The sequence below is a fragment of the Xenopus laevis genome, chromosome 5L (genome assembly GCF_017654675.1).
Source record: "Xenopus laevis strain J_2021 chromosome 5L, Xenopus_laevis_v10.1, whole genome shotgun sequence".
NCBI classification, from domain to species: Eukaryota; Metazoa; Chordata; class Amphibia; order Anura; family Pipidae; genus Xenopus; species Xenopus laevis.
Genome location: NC_054379.1, coordinates 116,929,856 through 116,946,087, shown reverse-complemented (window position 1 = coordinate 116,946,087; position 16,232 = coordinate 116,929,856). Strand labels below are relative to the sequence as shown.

Sequence of the window (16,232 nt, the reverse complement as noted above, 5' to 3'; positions counted from 1 at the left end):
AATTAAAACCCAAAAGAGAAACTACAATGTGCACAGTGCATTGTAACGCTAGATACACTCATCACTAGAACAGACTAAATACAATATGCTGGTGAATATGTAAGCACTGTAAAATATAACAATATCAGGACAAGTGGTCAAACCTTATTTTTAAATGGTTGCCAGGGGGCTACAGCAGGGTCACAGGGACCACTGGTCTGAAGGTGGCCATACACACACAGATATTAATGTACAAAACAGTGTTTAGTGGGAGACGAGCTGAACGATATTGGCAAAAGACTTGGAGATCGGCTCATTGATGGCGGGTCGGAATATTTTGTTTGGGAACCCGGTGTTTGCTGATGAATCATAAGACACTGGTAGAATTCTATTGTTTCTACCTGTATATCTGATGATTCAGCTCTAAGTGGCTGTATTGAAAAGGAACAATCTTTTCTTTGACCAATGATTGCAGGAAAGATCCTTATTGCAACTTGTATGGCCGGTTTTATTGTTTGGTGTTGGGACTAAAAAGGAAGCTGGCAAGGAACTGTGAAGTAGTCAGGGGTGAACAACTGAAGTTGTTTTTATTCAGCAGAACAAACACAAAAACAAAAAATGGCATAGGAAGGGTTAATCAAAAGTAGCTACTGGCACTTCCATGTAAAGGAGTCTAAAAATAGGGTTAATGAAGCAACGTCCAGGAGCAATGTGGCAGTGTTGGCAGAGTTCAATTAAAGTAAGGCAGACAGGGAGCATTTGCATCAGCAGAATTAAATTTTGCCCCAAATGCGCACTGGTGTTGGTACCTGGCATTTAATTTGCATGCGCCATTTATCAAAGTTAGCTAAGTAAATGAACTATAAGGTGACCAGATTTTCAGAATAAAATTGCATGACATGGTAAATGTTTTCGGCAGCGCCCACTTTAGGAGACATGCCCCAACAATCCACTCCCCATTTTAAACATATGCCCTGGGTAAATATATAAAAATGAATGCAGTGGCAATTCCATGTATAATACCCTCAGAAGGCATAACAGGATCACACAGTGGCAGTTCCATGTATAAATACCCCCAAAACTCATAGAAGATGACACATACATTAGAATGAATATCATAATCCTTACCATCAAGGCATTGCTCTGCACTGATAGTTGGGGGGGGGGAATCTGCATGATCACTTTTCCTTCTAATTTGTCAGCCAAACCCAGCACAAAGAACATTTTCTCCCTCTCCCTCTCAAATGGGACCCAATATGTGTGGCTGCAAGGGAGGAAAATTCAAATTACCTGTGTCTCTGTTAGTCCTCTCCATTACCCCCTGCCTGTAGAATTATGCAGCACGGACCCTGATAAATTGCTAGATGGGGTCCTTTCTCCACGGGGACAGAAGTTCTGAAATGGGGCCAATCCCTGTGTGATGGGGACGGATGGCTGAGAATTTACTCCAGCAAAATGTCAGCATGTGACGCTTGCACAAAATGTAAATATGCATGACAAGAGGACTCCTCAATTCACCCTTTACCCTTACTCATCCCACTGAACCCCAAGGTTACATACCTTAATGAAACACAGGAGCAAAAACTGGGGTAAAATGGCCACAGCACTTATTCACATTTTATTAAATAAATAGGACATTGCCAGTCTAACCCAAGGTGATATTCTAAAGCCAGAATTCCATAAGAGATCGCTACTATGCTCTGCTGTTCCTCAATGAAGACTTGAGATCAGCACTATGACATTCTATCCACCATTGAGAATTAGGCTGCCTCTACCTACAGAGAGGATGTCCCAAACTCTCATACCAGCAGGAGCTGCATCTCTCACCATTATGTTCAGTAGTCCTGAGAGCGGAATGATTCTACCTGCTCAGAAGATAAGAAAGTGAACTACTTCTTCCCATGACATTACAGCCCTCTCTTTAACCGCCCCCAGCCTGACTTTCCCCTGCCTTAACTCAGTGCTTCTCACCCAATCACAGCTGTATCTGATTATGCCAATCTCTAAACATAAACCAGTGTAATCTGGCTGCTGGTCATTGTGATCTCTTGCCATGCAGCCCCTGCACTTATAGCTCCAGGGCTTTCCAAAATCACCACAAAACTTTGCATGATGTATTGATGCAAATTTGGAGAAGTTAGAGTAGTAGAAAGTTCACACTTTGGTTACTATCTCCCACTGTGGCATGCGTCACACATTCAGACCTCTAAATTGTAGGTGAAATTCTTGTAGGAATATAGACATGTGGGTTGTAAAGCCTGATTTTTATGCTCTATCTACAGAGAAGAAGGTGTGTTTATGACACAGAGGCATATATTGAAAGATATTTAAATCTACAAACTCTTGTTTATTTTTCATTTTAATTAAGTACAGCATTTTGAGGGCCCAGTTCTTAAAGCCAGTCTGGCTCTGGAACTAAACCCCCAAATAAGAAAAGCCCCTAGCTACTACACTAGATAGTCCCCCTCCCTGTTTCCCCCTCACATAGTTCATTACCCCTGAAATTGTCCCAAATGCATTGCTCATTTATCAGTACAGAGTAATAGCAGTGAAGCTCATGGGTGCCATCTTCCGGATCTTCGGTCTTTATCTGTACCGTATTGGCACATGCGCAGTTGGAGCAGTGTTCCCGTTTGTAGCAACATGTGCCAAAAGTGCTGTGAATTGCTGAGGGAAGGAGGATCCGAAGAAGACTGAAGATCTGGAAGATGGTGCACTGATACAAGAGCAATATATTGAGGACACTTTCAGGGGGAATCAGGGGAAATTAATTATGCATGGGGGAAGCAGGGTGGGGACTATCTAGGGTAGTAGGAAGGGCTTTTCATATTGGGGAGTTTTAGTTATTTTTAAGAAAAATAAAATGAATCTTGAGTTGAGTTCCAGATTATTGTTTTGTACTGTATAATTGATTTTCACAAGCCTGGATGTTAGAGTTTAGCAGTGTGCTTTGGTGTGTGTGGTATTTTGTACGACAAGACACAGGAAACTTTTGTGCATCCTTTGTGCAAGGGAATTTTATGGTCCACAACATTTAACAACAAAGGGAGCCCTGTATTATGACGGGTTTACTGAACTTCCATGAGTCTAAGCAACAAATGTATTAAAAGTCTTTACATGGTTCAAGAAATGTTTAATTCATGTTTTTCCAACTCAAATTTGATCTGAAAAGATTCAGCAACTAAAGCCTCACTATCTCCTACAGAAGTCACTGGAAGGAATATACTGTATTTGACAATCAAGCTACTTTACTTTTCAAGTTTTTGAAATGAATGTTTTGGCACAGGTAGCACATGATTTTGTGCCAAGCATTAAACTTTATAATGGCAAAAAAGGCCTGTTGAATTGATATGGTTTTTCATCCTGTCTTCCAGACTACAAACTTCATTTCAGAAGCCTTCTTTATTGCAGAAGAGGAAACAAATCAGAAAGATCCTTCATTTTATCTTCATGAATATATTGCTAAGGTAAGATGAGAAAACATTTTCCCGTTTTACCTTTATAGGTTTGCAAATGAGATTTAGTAACGATAAGCAAAGGTACTATATAAGCAGTATATATATATATATATATATTATGTGCTAAAACGTATTATCTATATTCTTTGCATGCTGTTGCATCAATGAAACAATTGCATCATATAAGCAGTGTTTTTTTTTATAATACATTTTAGATTGAGGTATAAAAATAAAAAGTGTACTCCTTAGGAAAACATTACACATTACACCTATCCTAATACAGTCATCCTTTATTCTTCATCTTAGGGGAGTCAATATAGTCCTTGTCTTCTCTCTTTTCTCAAAGCTGGCAAATCATGGTATTTTTTAAACTACAATCATATGTATATATATATATATATATATATATATATATATATATATATATATATATATATTATACTATATCATAAATATTCAGAATTTGTCCTTGAACGGGTGTGCTATATTTATATATATTTATATATACAGTATAATCACAATCATAACAATGTACAGTAGCTACAGAGTAAATATCTGCTGTCCTTTCTCTTAAAGCAAACTAATCTAGTTACATGTACATCCAGAGTGATATTCAAGTTCTTACAATCTCATATAAAAAAGTAAACATTCCTTTACCTGGTGTAATGAGGTTTTTGTTGAGCTTTTTTTTTTATATACAATAGTGACTCAGGGTAATAATTTGATAGAAATATCTTGTATAAGGCAACTTTGTAGGAAAGAACTCTCGAACCCTATATCTTGTATAATACAGCTTTGTAGGAAATGAATTATGGAACTCAATTACTTAATGATCAAATATATTTATGACTCCTATTAGTTCCTAAAATGTTTATGAATTCTAGAAGTTCTCATGAGAACTACCTTTATTAATAAGATAAGATCTTTGCTTCAGATGTGCTTGTTGGAAGCCTGGTCAGCTCCCGATGAGCGTATGGGAAGCAAGATCTGCTATTGACTAAGTGGTTTAATGTATGAGCTCATAGTTTATTTGGGCGTATAAAAATGGGGTCTCCATTTGTTTGGCTGAGATCTTGCCTGTGAAATACCGTAAATGTGCATACTGCCCAGGGCCTTGTGCACCATTGAAGGCTTCTCTACTGACTGAATGAAGCAAGAGTTGCTTGCTTCATTTGCTGAAATGGTGATATATATCTTATACGCGCTATCCATTATAAAGCCTGTCAAACCTACCAGGTGTGGTGTGTAAATTATTTCCAAGAGACTCATAGAACCAAAAGCAAAACACCTGGAGACAGTTTATTATTTGTAAACTATTGCTCACTTTGCTGCATGAATTGCTGCTAGAGATGGGCGAATTTATTCGCCAGGTGTGAATTTCTGGCGAATTCCCACGATTCGCTGCGGGCGAATTAATTTTTTGCTGTTTCGTGAATTTTGCTGAAAATTCGCAAATTTTTCGGCAAAGAGAAATAACCCAAATTCGCCCATTACTAGTTGCTGCAGTTAGTTGACCAATGTCCATGTGCTATGGATAGGTGTCTGCTTTGCAATATTAAAATTTAACCTGCAGATGCACTATATCTGCCAGTGTATGATGAAGAGAAACCACAGCTTAAGTTAATAAAACAACAGAAAGTTGTCCATGCCAAATATGGCTCTCCATATGATATCCATCTGTTTGGCCTGTGCGACAACCAAACTGATCTAATTCAGGGTCTGTATGTCTATGGCCACCTTTATATCCATGATGCTTGCAGGGAGAACCATAAAGTTGAAAAAACCTCAAACTGCTAGCTGTTGGCTCCTGTTTTTTTACTGAATGGGATCACACTGCCTTTAACCATATGCAGAATGCAGAGTACTAATGTCAGCATTGCATTGAACTACTCCCTATGATGTACCTTAGTGCAATTTCTATTTCATCAGTTTTAGATGTTAGTAGGATTCATTGACTAATAAGTTGAAAGAGAAAAGTAAACAAAAGCATAGTAAAAAATCAGGACTAATGATTCATTTATACAAAAAAAAAAATAAAGGAAATCTAACCATTCTTTTCCAAATACAATCCCAATGAGGCAAATCACAAGTCTGAGCTCTGTTGGAAGGAGCTACATGTTCTAGAATCTCAATAGGCTGATTTGTCATGTACTGCAGCAGTAATGTATGTATGAGCTGTGGCTTGTCATGTCACTGGGATTTATGGGTGTGAAAGTGGACCTACAAGTTAGAGGTAAAGTATCTGAAGCTATTATAAATTATAATCACATTGCTCTTAATGTTAATGTGTAGATATTAATACAAATGTAAGTCCAGGCTTTACAAAAAAAATGTAATCAGAGGAAGACACAAAAACCCATATGCTGTCCTATGAACGAAAAAATAAATTCACCCTGATCCTCGACATTTCTTCAACTGGCCATTGTTGTTTATTTTACTATTGTTTTTAGTAATACATATAGGGGGTTGTTTATTTAAAATCGGAATTTTTCTGATTTTAAAAAAAAGTCAGACCAAACTAGAATCTACGATTTGACCTTATTTATTATTAAAAAACATGATTTAATTAAATCGGGGAAAACTCGATAAAATCCAGCAAAAACCCGAATCATCATTAGGTTTTTCGCAAATCGCTCAATTTTTTCTGGCTTTTTCCAGAAAAGCCCGAAATAGTCGGATTTTTATGCTAATTCAAGAGCACACCACAGAAACTTCCAAATAGGATAGGGACCTCTCCCATTAACTTATATACGACCTCTGCAGGTCTTTGGATTCAGACTGTTTGCATCCTCGGGGTATAATAAATCTAGAAAATTTTTCACTAAAAATTCATATTTTTGAATTTTTAGAGTTTTGGGCATTCAGACTTTAATAAATAACCCCCATGAAGTTAATTGTCAAAAAGTTAACCAACTAATTTTTGGAGGTCAAACATAAAAAAGGGATATGCTGAATATGTTCCTATGTAAAGGATCAATAAACATTTGGTTGCTGCATTCTTCTAACAGACGTGCACTATAAATATTATGCTGATATACTTGACTTTATGCCAGAATTATCATAATGAGCATAATTACCATTTAGTACAATAGAAAAGCAGCTGTCTGAGTTTCAGGTGTTTTGATCACCACAGTTTTTCCTCTGAGGATTGTGGCAACACAATACCTCTTATGCTACTGACCTAAAGGGCCACTTTTTTAAATAAACTACATCCAAATTTGAAGACAGAAAATTTGGTGAAACTGGTGCTTACAATGGCATTTTTAAAAGAAATGAAGCAAAACTATTTGCACCATATTGATTCCAACCTCACTTATATGCAGCTTGCCTTGATATCTATTTATTTCTACCACGGAACCATAACCAATCAATCCAGATGAACTGCTCATTCATCTGTAATATAAAGTGTTGCTTGCATTTATCATTAAATTGGAATCAATCAGGCATCATATGTTGATAAGGAGCGGAATTAACTCGCCACCTTATTAGCATCTGATGCCAGACTAATTACATTTTAGACTGAATGCTGAAGATACACTTTAGACTGGTTTACATAATTTTGTAGCACTGCTTTCTGAAGCTAATTTTCTACCCTGATGTTGATTCTAAACAAGATCATTTGTAAATACAACAGAGCTCAATACAATTTATATGCAATTTAAGCAATGCAAGTAATTAAGAAATATTTAGTATACTGTATAACGCTGTAAAAACAGAATGCTATTGGCTGATGTAAAAAATGCAAATATAAATGCTTATTCACAATTTACACTGGAATGCTAAGCAAGCATAGCAAATTGCAGCACAATTTTGCATTTAGAAAGGAGCTCTGAAATGAATAATTTTTACAGACATTTAGGGGGGTTATCAAAGGTTGAGTTTGTGAGTTTTTTTCTACCTTGAATTCCAATGTTTGCTTATTTATGAATGTAATGAATTAATGCTATCGGGGGGGGGATCAAATTGATTGAGTTATCAGAAGAAAAAAACTTTTATAGCTCAAATTGATCAAGTTTTCAACCACAAACCACCAAAAAAAACCAGAAAATCATGAAGGCTAAAAACATCTTCAAATGGTTCTGCCATTGACTTCTACATGACCCTCACAGGTTTTAGCTGGAGTATTGTCGGATTCAAGCTTTTTGCAGCTTCTAGGCATACTAAATCTCAAAACTTTAAGTTTTTTTATCCTGTAAAATTTGAGTTTTTTAAATTTGAGTTTTTACCTTCAAATAACTTTTTGGGAAAAACGCAACTCAACCTTTGATAAAAAAAATCCCTTAACTGTGCATCAATAAATGTAAAATAATTTGGCAAATGAATATAAAACCATTTTTAATTAAATATTTGCCTTAAAATATCTTAAGGAAATTGTTATTTTGTTTTGTTGTTTTGCATTTTTGTAGATTAAAGATTAAAGCAAAGTTAACACCAAGTAATTTCTTCCAAATTTATTGTTAGCAGACTTCTGTTATAAGAAATGTGTTTTTTATTTGCTGAATTTCCTACTTTCTAGACAGCTGTGGTCATAATATCATGACTTTGTGAAGATGAGCAATCTGTTCCCTCTATAGGGAGAGCTAATGGCATTCTGTTTATAGACATTGTTTCTTAATATCACTAGTATTTAAGAACTGGACCATCTTCTTTCTATTTAGTCTTGGCATTTGGGGATTAATGTGTTTTTTTTCACTCACTAGTAAAACAGGTGTTGATTGCTGAATTTTCTATAGGCAATCATACTGAGAATTACAGACTAATGTACCAGGTAGCGTGGTGGATTATCTCACATATCGTTTTGTATGAATTTACATATATTACATTACATCATAAACAGCATTTATGATACTACCCATTGTGATCAAGTGTGATAAATTTATGACAGCAAATTTGAAATTAATCATTATTTAAACCTTCATTGTAAAAAAATTTTTCGAAAAAACAAGTTTTCTTTTTTTACTTTTTTTTTGTAAGATAAACCTTCTCTCTGTATTAGAAAATGACAGTAAGGCTTTGAAAAATAAAAGGCAATGGAATATTAGGCATATTTGATTTACCTTATCCGAGTTTTACTAAAATACTGGTACTCACACAAAAGAGACAAATATAAAGGACAACGTAGTACACAATAAATACCATAATAGGGTATAAGGAAAATGAAATATAAAATTGAAAACTCTGAGAACTGTTTAGTTCATCTGCACGAATACATTGCGTTAAACTTCAGGGCAAACCTGTTTCATTCTCTTATATCTGGAACTGGGTCATACAAGTGGGTTTTATACAAAATGTAAGCAATTTTGTTAATGACTTCTGATTGAAGTTCTTTGGAAAATAAAACATAAAAAAACAAATCCTGATACATTTAATTGAGCCTTTTTTATTTTAATCTGGACATCACAATATATTAATATCATCCTTAGAGAGAGCTTTGTAATACCACTTATAGAACATAAATTACATTTTCAATTATAGTCTTGACTATTTTGATGCCTTTTTGAGAGAAAATTAAGATATTTTTAGAGACCAATAACATTATCATTTTATCATTTTTCTTTTAGTTAAAGAAAGAAAAGAAAGAGAATACTAAATATTCATCATAACTAAAACAATGTTTATTTCTATGTTAGATGTGAAATAATGAATAATATTATAATCTTAACTGTTGTCAAGAACAGATTTGTTGTTATAAAAGCATTTTCCATATAAAATGTAATTACAAAAACACATTTTTTTTTTTTTGCTATAATGCTAAAATATTGATAATTTGTTTATTGCCCTATGCCAGAAAGTCGATTGCGTAAATTTTGACGCTGGCGTTAAAGTCAGTGGGCATCCGAATAGTGCTGATATGTGGTGATTTTGACGCAATCGACTTTTTGGATCCAAATTTTTTCGACGCAGGCAAATTTTCACTGGTCATTTTTTTCGCGAAAGATGCACGAATTTATCCGCTGGTGCCGAAATGTGGCTATTCGCCGCAAATTCGTAACCAGCACATTTATTCGCCCATCACTAATCATGCTTAAATTATTGATTATATTGCCTAATAATTAGTTATGAGTGAATCTGTCCCGTTACGCTTCTTCAAAAAAAATTTAATGGCGAAAAAATTCACAAAACGCACTGAAAGGGCGACAAACTTTTTTTATGCACAACAATTTTTGTCCAAATGCATTAAAGTCAATGAACGTTTTCTCTTATGGTGACTTTTTTTGTCAAATTTTTCCACAACAAATTTTTGCTGTTGTGTGGAATTTTGCCACAAATCCATGGCTGGCGAAAAAAAAAATTCTCCCCACTACTAATAATAATAAACATTTCATGATGTCAGATTTTAAAGGGATGGCTCGCCTTTAAGTTATCTTTTAGTGTGTTATAGAATTATAAGCAACTTTTTCAATTGACCTTCATTTTTTCTTTTTTATAGTTTTTGGAATTATTTGCATTTTTCTTCCAACTCTTTCTGCTTTCAAATGGAGGTCCCTGACCCCATCTAAAAACATCTCTGTAAAAAATTCTCTGTAGGGCCACACATTAATTGTTATTGCTATGTTTTTTTACTAATCTTTCTATTCAGGCCCTCTCCTATTCATATTCCAGTCTGTTATACAAATCTATGCATGGTTGCTAGGGTAATTTGGGCCTTAGCAACCAGATTGCTGAATAAAAAGCTAAATAACCTAAAAACCACAAAAAATAAGAACATTTAAAACCAATTGCAAATTTTCGCAGAATATCACTCTCTACATACTAAGGGGCAGATTTATCAAGGGTTGAAGTGAATTCAAAGTAATTTTTTGGATACTTCGACCATCAAATAGGATACTACGACTTCGAATAGAAGTAAAAGACTTTGAATATTCGACCATTCGATAATCAAAGTAATGTCTCTTTAAAAAAAACTTTGATTTCAATACATGTTAGCCTATGGGACCTTCTACAGCATTTTTCGAAGTTTTTTGAAGTCGAGGTAAAATCGTTCGATTGCATGTTAAAATCTTTCGATTCGTTAGAACGATTTTACTTCGACCGCAGAATACACAAATTCGATGAAAACAGTTTGAATTTGATATTCGAATTCGAAGTATTTTAATTCGATGGTCGAATTTTTAATTATTTTTTACTTCGAAATTCGACCCTTGATAAATCTGCCCCTAAAAGCTAATTTAAAGGTAAAAACTCCCTTAAAGACATCTCTCCCTTCGGCAGAAAGAAAAAGGGAGTCATTCAATGCTATGGTCTTGGAACTTTTAACTGATCTTAATTATACTGTACATTTAATAGCCACTCACCAGAATAACTTACTCTTCCTACAGTCTCTTTTTATATAACTGGATTTTAGAGTATACATTGGATATAAATTAAATTATTAGTATAAATGACATTTTTAATGTAGCAGCTTCTACTAACACATATATAATTCACATGATAACTAGAAGAATTGGTTGCTGCTTTTTATTCATGTCAGTGAAGTTATCACCTTGCAAGTCTGTTTATTTTGTCAATAAAACCACTGTCAGATGTATCTATGGTGATTGATATGTTGTTTCTTTTAATATGTGGCACAGAATCAATGCACTACAGTGAAGTTAACTCTGTTTAATGCAGATTTAATGTGTTAAATGCAGATTTTAAACATACAATTAAACAATGATTAAGGTAGATGAAATAAAAATTTTGTTGTTTGTTGACCCTCTGTAAAGAGGATTTTGGAAGATGTACATTGAACCCTATAATATGTTAACAATGTGTAGTAGTGGGTCACAAGAGACATCATGGTAACTCCTTTAATAATCATATCCCTATATCCCTCCCCACTGGCTGTTTACTAAATAATGGATAATTTGGTAATATTACTGGTAGTAATATTCATCATTACTTCTCTAATCCATTTTGCTGTTCAACATTTCAGCAGTTAAATGTATATTATTTCCATTTGCTATGAAGTATGAGACATTTTTTTCTCTATCTAAAAATAATTCTCTTTATTGTACATATATATATTATATTATTTTTTTTTTGTATTTCAGGAAAACTTTATTCATAAAGAATAAACAGGTTCACAACAGATATGCATTAAAGTGACATGTCAGACTGTTACTTAGGTTTGTAAGCTATTGAAATTTCAAGATCACTTTTCTCAAAATAAACACATGAAAGTTGAATTAGATATCGAAATAGTAAGGATGATAAGAAAAGGATGGGAAGAAAGTGGGGAAAAAAAGAGGGAGAAGGGGAGCTTGGAGGCAAAAATCTTGCAGATTAGTAATACATCACAGACTCTTATGTACATGTAGGTAAGAGATCCAGGGCTGCCAGGTCATTATAAAGTTATCTTTTTTCACTGCTAGGTATGAGGTCAATTCCTCCATAAGGTAAATATCCTTAACGTTATTGATCCATTCCTCAAAGGTCGGGGAAGCGACCTCTCTCCAGTGTCTCGGTATTAATATTTTTGCCGCTAGCAGTAATTGACTAAGCAAACTAGATTTGAAGGAATGTTCTGGGGTGTCAGTATGGGACAACAATAGTAATTGGGGTGTAAGATCTATCTGGTAACCTAGGATCTCCCGACATGCCATTTGTACATTATTCCAGAATACCTTTAACTTATCACAAAAAAACCAGAGATGAGATATCGTTCCCACTTCCTCATGACACCTCCAACATGTATTGTCTGGGATCAAGTGCATTTGAAATAATTTGACAGGCGTTCTATACCATTGCGACAATATCTTATACGAATTTTCTTGAAACCTGTTGTTTATGGAGCACTTTGCTAGCAGCCTGAAAATTTTTTCCCATTCACTCTCTGATATAATCAACTGTAGCTCCTGTTCCCAGGTTCTAGTAAAATGCGGCAACGTAGGATATTTCTTTTGTATTATCAATCTATAAAGCATTGATATTAAATGGTGTGGGACAGTTTTCCTATCACAAAGGGTTTCGAACTCCGTCAATAAACGTTTGGCTCGTTGGAGCATTCGGTTCAATTGCAGAAAATGTTGGATTTGACAATACCTCCAATGGTCCCTATCATCCCATGTACTTTCAGATTCCTTGATTACAGATTCAGAAGCTTCTGGTTTGAGGACATGTTTTAACTGTAAGTGTTGAACTCCAAAAGCTGATGCCATTCCCTTGTCCAGAATTCCTGGCATAAAATCCAGATTTTGACTCATAGCAGCTAATGGAGAAGGATAGGGGATGAGCCTATGCTTTTGGTTAAAAGAAGACCAGAACGTTTCTAAGGCTAAAGTTTGAGGATTACCTTTCAGGTTTAAGGCCACATGTTTCCCTTTATTCCAGAGAATATTATTGACGGGGAATTTGGCTCCTTTATCTTCCAGACACTTCCATTGTTTTGTAGAGCGAGGGTTAGAATGTTCAACCAGTTTCGCTAACAGACAAGCCTGGTAGTACGAGTAAAAATCTGGGAGGCTTAGACCACCTCTTCCTTTAGGTTGATACAAGATAGACCTACTAATCCGAGGACGTTTATTGGCCCATACAAAGTTGCAAATAATAGTAGTCAGAGTCGAAAAGAACCCTTTAGGTATCAGAATAGGCAAGGTTTGAAACAGGTATAACATTTTTGGTAAATCGTCATTTTAACAATAGATATTCTACCCGTCCAAGTAAAATGGGTCTTATCCCATTCTGTTAACAAGGTGGATATAGTATCAACCATAGGTTTGTAGTTGTAGGCATACACTTTATCTAAGTCATTTGGTATATAGACACCCAGGTATTTGATTTTGTCCATTTGCCATTGGAATTTAAAGTTAGCTCTCAATTGGTGAATCGCAGATTGCTGCATATATATGGGGAGGGCTTCAGATTTGGTCATGTTAATCTTGTAATTTGAGAGCGCACCATATAACGCAAGCTCCTTTATAGCATTGGGCATCGAGATAAGTGGATTCGTTATAACTAAAAGCAGATCATCTGCAAATGCGGCAAGTTTATATACCTGTGTGTCTATGAGCATACCTGAGATATCTGGATTAGTTCGCAATGCTAACAATAAATGTTCCATGCAGAGGACGTAGAGCAACGGGGATAATGGGCAGCCCTGGCGAGTGCCATTCCTTATATCAAACATATCCGAAAGAATGCCATTTAGCTTTATTTTGGCTGCCGGTGATGTGTACACGGCCATAATTTTATCCCTGAAGGGTTTCTCAATGCCAGTGCCTTCTAAAACTAATTTGAGAAATGTCCAGTTAACTCTATCGAACGCCTTCTCCGCATCAGTGGAAAGAAGCAGAGAAGGCGTTCGATGAACCTTCGCCCAATTAATCAAATTAAGGATTTTCATGGTGTTCTCTTTGCCCTCTCTACCCTTGACAAAACCTACTTGATCGTCATGTATCCACCTAGGGAGAAGTGGGTTAAGTCTCTGCGCTATAATTTTAGTATATAGTTTTAAATCAAGATTCAGTAAGGATATAGGTCTATAATTGCCACAGCGAGTAATATCTTTACCTATCTTAGGGATGACTGTAATATAAGCTAGCAAGGCTTCTTTATTTAAGGGGTGGTTCTCATCAATCTCGTTTATAAAATTGAGGAAAAGGGGGGCCAGTTGAGCGGCGAAAACCTTATAAAACTTCCCGGTATAACCATCTGGCCCTGGAGACTTGTGTAGTTTTAAATTTCTGATAGCATTTAGTACTTCATATTGTTGGAACGGGGTACTCAGTTCCTTTAGGAGGGTTTCTTCAACGCCAGGCAAGGGATATTTTGCTATATAAGTTTTGATTTTAGCCTCTAGCGTTTCTTGAGTCATAGTTTGAGGGATGTTGTATAAATCTTGATAGTATTGTCTAAAAGTTTCGGCTATTTTTGTCGGTAGGATCTGTAAGTTACCTTTCTGATCATTGATTTTATGTATGTAAGATAGATTTTGTCTATGTTTTAGAGCATTAGCTAACAGCCTCCCTGATTTGTTGCCAAACTCATAATATTTTTGTTTAAGTTTAATCATTGCATGTTTGCTATAGACATTTAATAACTGCCTCAATTCTGTTCTTTTCGCCGTCAGAGTTTTAAGGTTATCTAGAGATGGGTTTTCAATGTGTTGGGCTTCTAACTGCTGTATTTGATGAAGTATACCATCAAGCGTGTTCTGTCTTTGTCTTTTAAGGCGCGCGCCATGCTTAATCAAAATACCTCTGACCAAACATTTCAACGCCTGCCATTTAGTTTGCTGTGAGGTGGCATCGTCTCTTACTCTGGGGATATATTCCTTAATAGCTTCCACGATTTCGTCCCTGCATTCAGTATTATCTAATAGATTATCATTAAGTCTCCAGTTCCAAGCCGGCTTAGGTTTGGTAGGCACGTTAAGTACAATATGTACTGCCGCGTGGTCCGACCAAGTTATGCTATCCATGTCCGATTTCACAAGCCAATGCAAGTAGTGTTGAGAGATAAAAACATAATCTAGACGAGAATAACTCTGTTGAGGGAATGAGAAGTGGGTAAATTGTTTAGCACTAGGATTGAGATATCTCCAGGAGTCTATGACCCTAAGTCTTTGAAGTGATTTGGCAGATTGAGAAATGTTTTTAGGAGTTAGCAGGGATTGCCCTTTGGACGTGTCTAGTTTGGGATTCAGTGTCATATTGAGATCTCCTCCCAAGATCAGTATCCCTTCCGAAAAAATAGAAATCTTTGTACTTAGTTTGGTCAAGTATTGCGCCTGACCCTGGTTAGGAAGATAGACACTACCGATCGTACAAGGTGTATGGTGTAATAGGCCTTTTATTAGAACATACCTCCCATTGGGATCTACAAGGCTATCCGCGACCTTAAAATCTATGGAGTTTTTAATAGCTATAGCCACTCCCTTCGTTTTTTGTATGGGGTTATTGCTAAAAAACCACTGAGAGTAGTGGCCTAGTTTATGCATCTGCGGGGCTTCTTTCTTAAAATGTGTTTCCTGAAGTAAAAGTACGTCCCCCTTATCTTTCCTCATCAGATTTATCATCTGTTTCCTTTTTTCCGGTACATTTAGGCCGTTCACATTTAGGGAAGAGGGTAGAAGTCGTAGAAAAAAGTTATAGGAACAAAACCGAAACATGTATTACAGTTGTACACTGTGCGATAGTCAAAACAACATATTTCTAGCAAATGCACGAACATAGAAAAAGCTGAAAAAAGAAACATAAACATTTCAAATGGGCATCTCTCCTGTAAACGCCAATCAATCAACAGACATTTCGTCTGGCCCAATACTGGGGGGGGATGTTGAGCAACATGTGATTCGTAGGTGCTTCGATAGCAGAAAATGCTAGATCTCATGCATAACAAAAATAAGTAGGATCAATTTAAGTGGAGCATATTAAAGAAAAATGGCAAAATTACTGGATGGTCCTCCAGTTGTAATATGGAGTCATCCAGGATTAGACGGAGTGGGACTTCCGGGAGGTTTGCCTGTCGCTTGCTTCGACCTGCTTCTCTTTGCTTTAGGCGATTCAACCTCTGTCCACGGTACTTGGTGCGGCATCGGTGTTGGTGTCGGCAGTTGCACAAATTTAATCCATTCTGAAAGATCAAGTTTCGCTGCGTTGCAAACTTGAAGAAAGGGGCGCAGATCTTCCGGCGTAGATAGTGTGTGTAGCTTCCCTGCAATAGTGGCCTGTATGTTGAACGGATATCCCCATCTGAATAAAATCTTTTTTTCCTTCAGGAAGTTTGTCAGAGGTTTGAGGAGTCTCCTTTGTTGCAAAGTGTACCAGGAAAGGTCTTGCATAATGGAGACCTCGGCGTCATCCATTTTAATCA

The 16,232-nt window shown here is 36.0% G+C and overlaps 1 protein-coding gene across 1 annotated transcript in view; it reads left to right on the top strand.

Moving 5' to 3' along the window:
* naaladl2.L (N-acetylated alpha-linked acidic dipeptidase-like 2 L homeolog) overlaps positions 1-16,232 on the top strand; it is a 338,033-nt gene that overhangs the window by 277,412 nt on the left and 44,389 nt on the right. Inside the window, exon 12 of the mRNA XM_018263683.2 lies at positions 3,354-3,446. Within this exon, the coding sequence (XP_018119172.1) occupies positions 3,354-3,446 (93 nt within the window). The remainder of the gene's footprint in view (positions 1-3,353; positions 3,447-16,232) is intronic.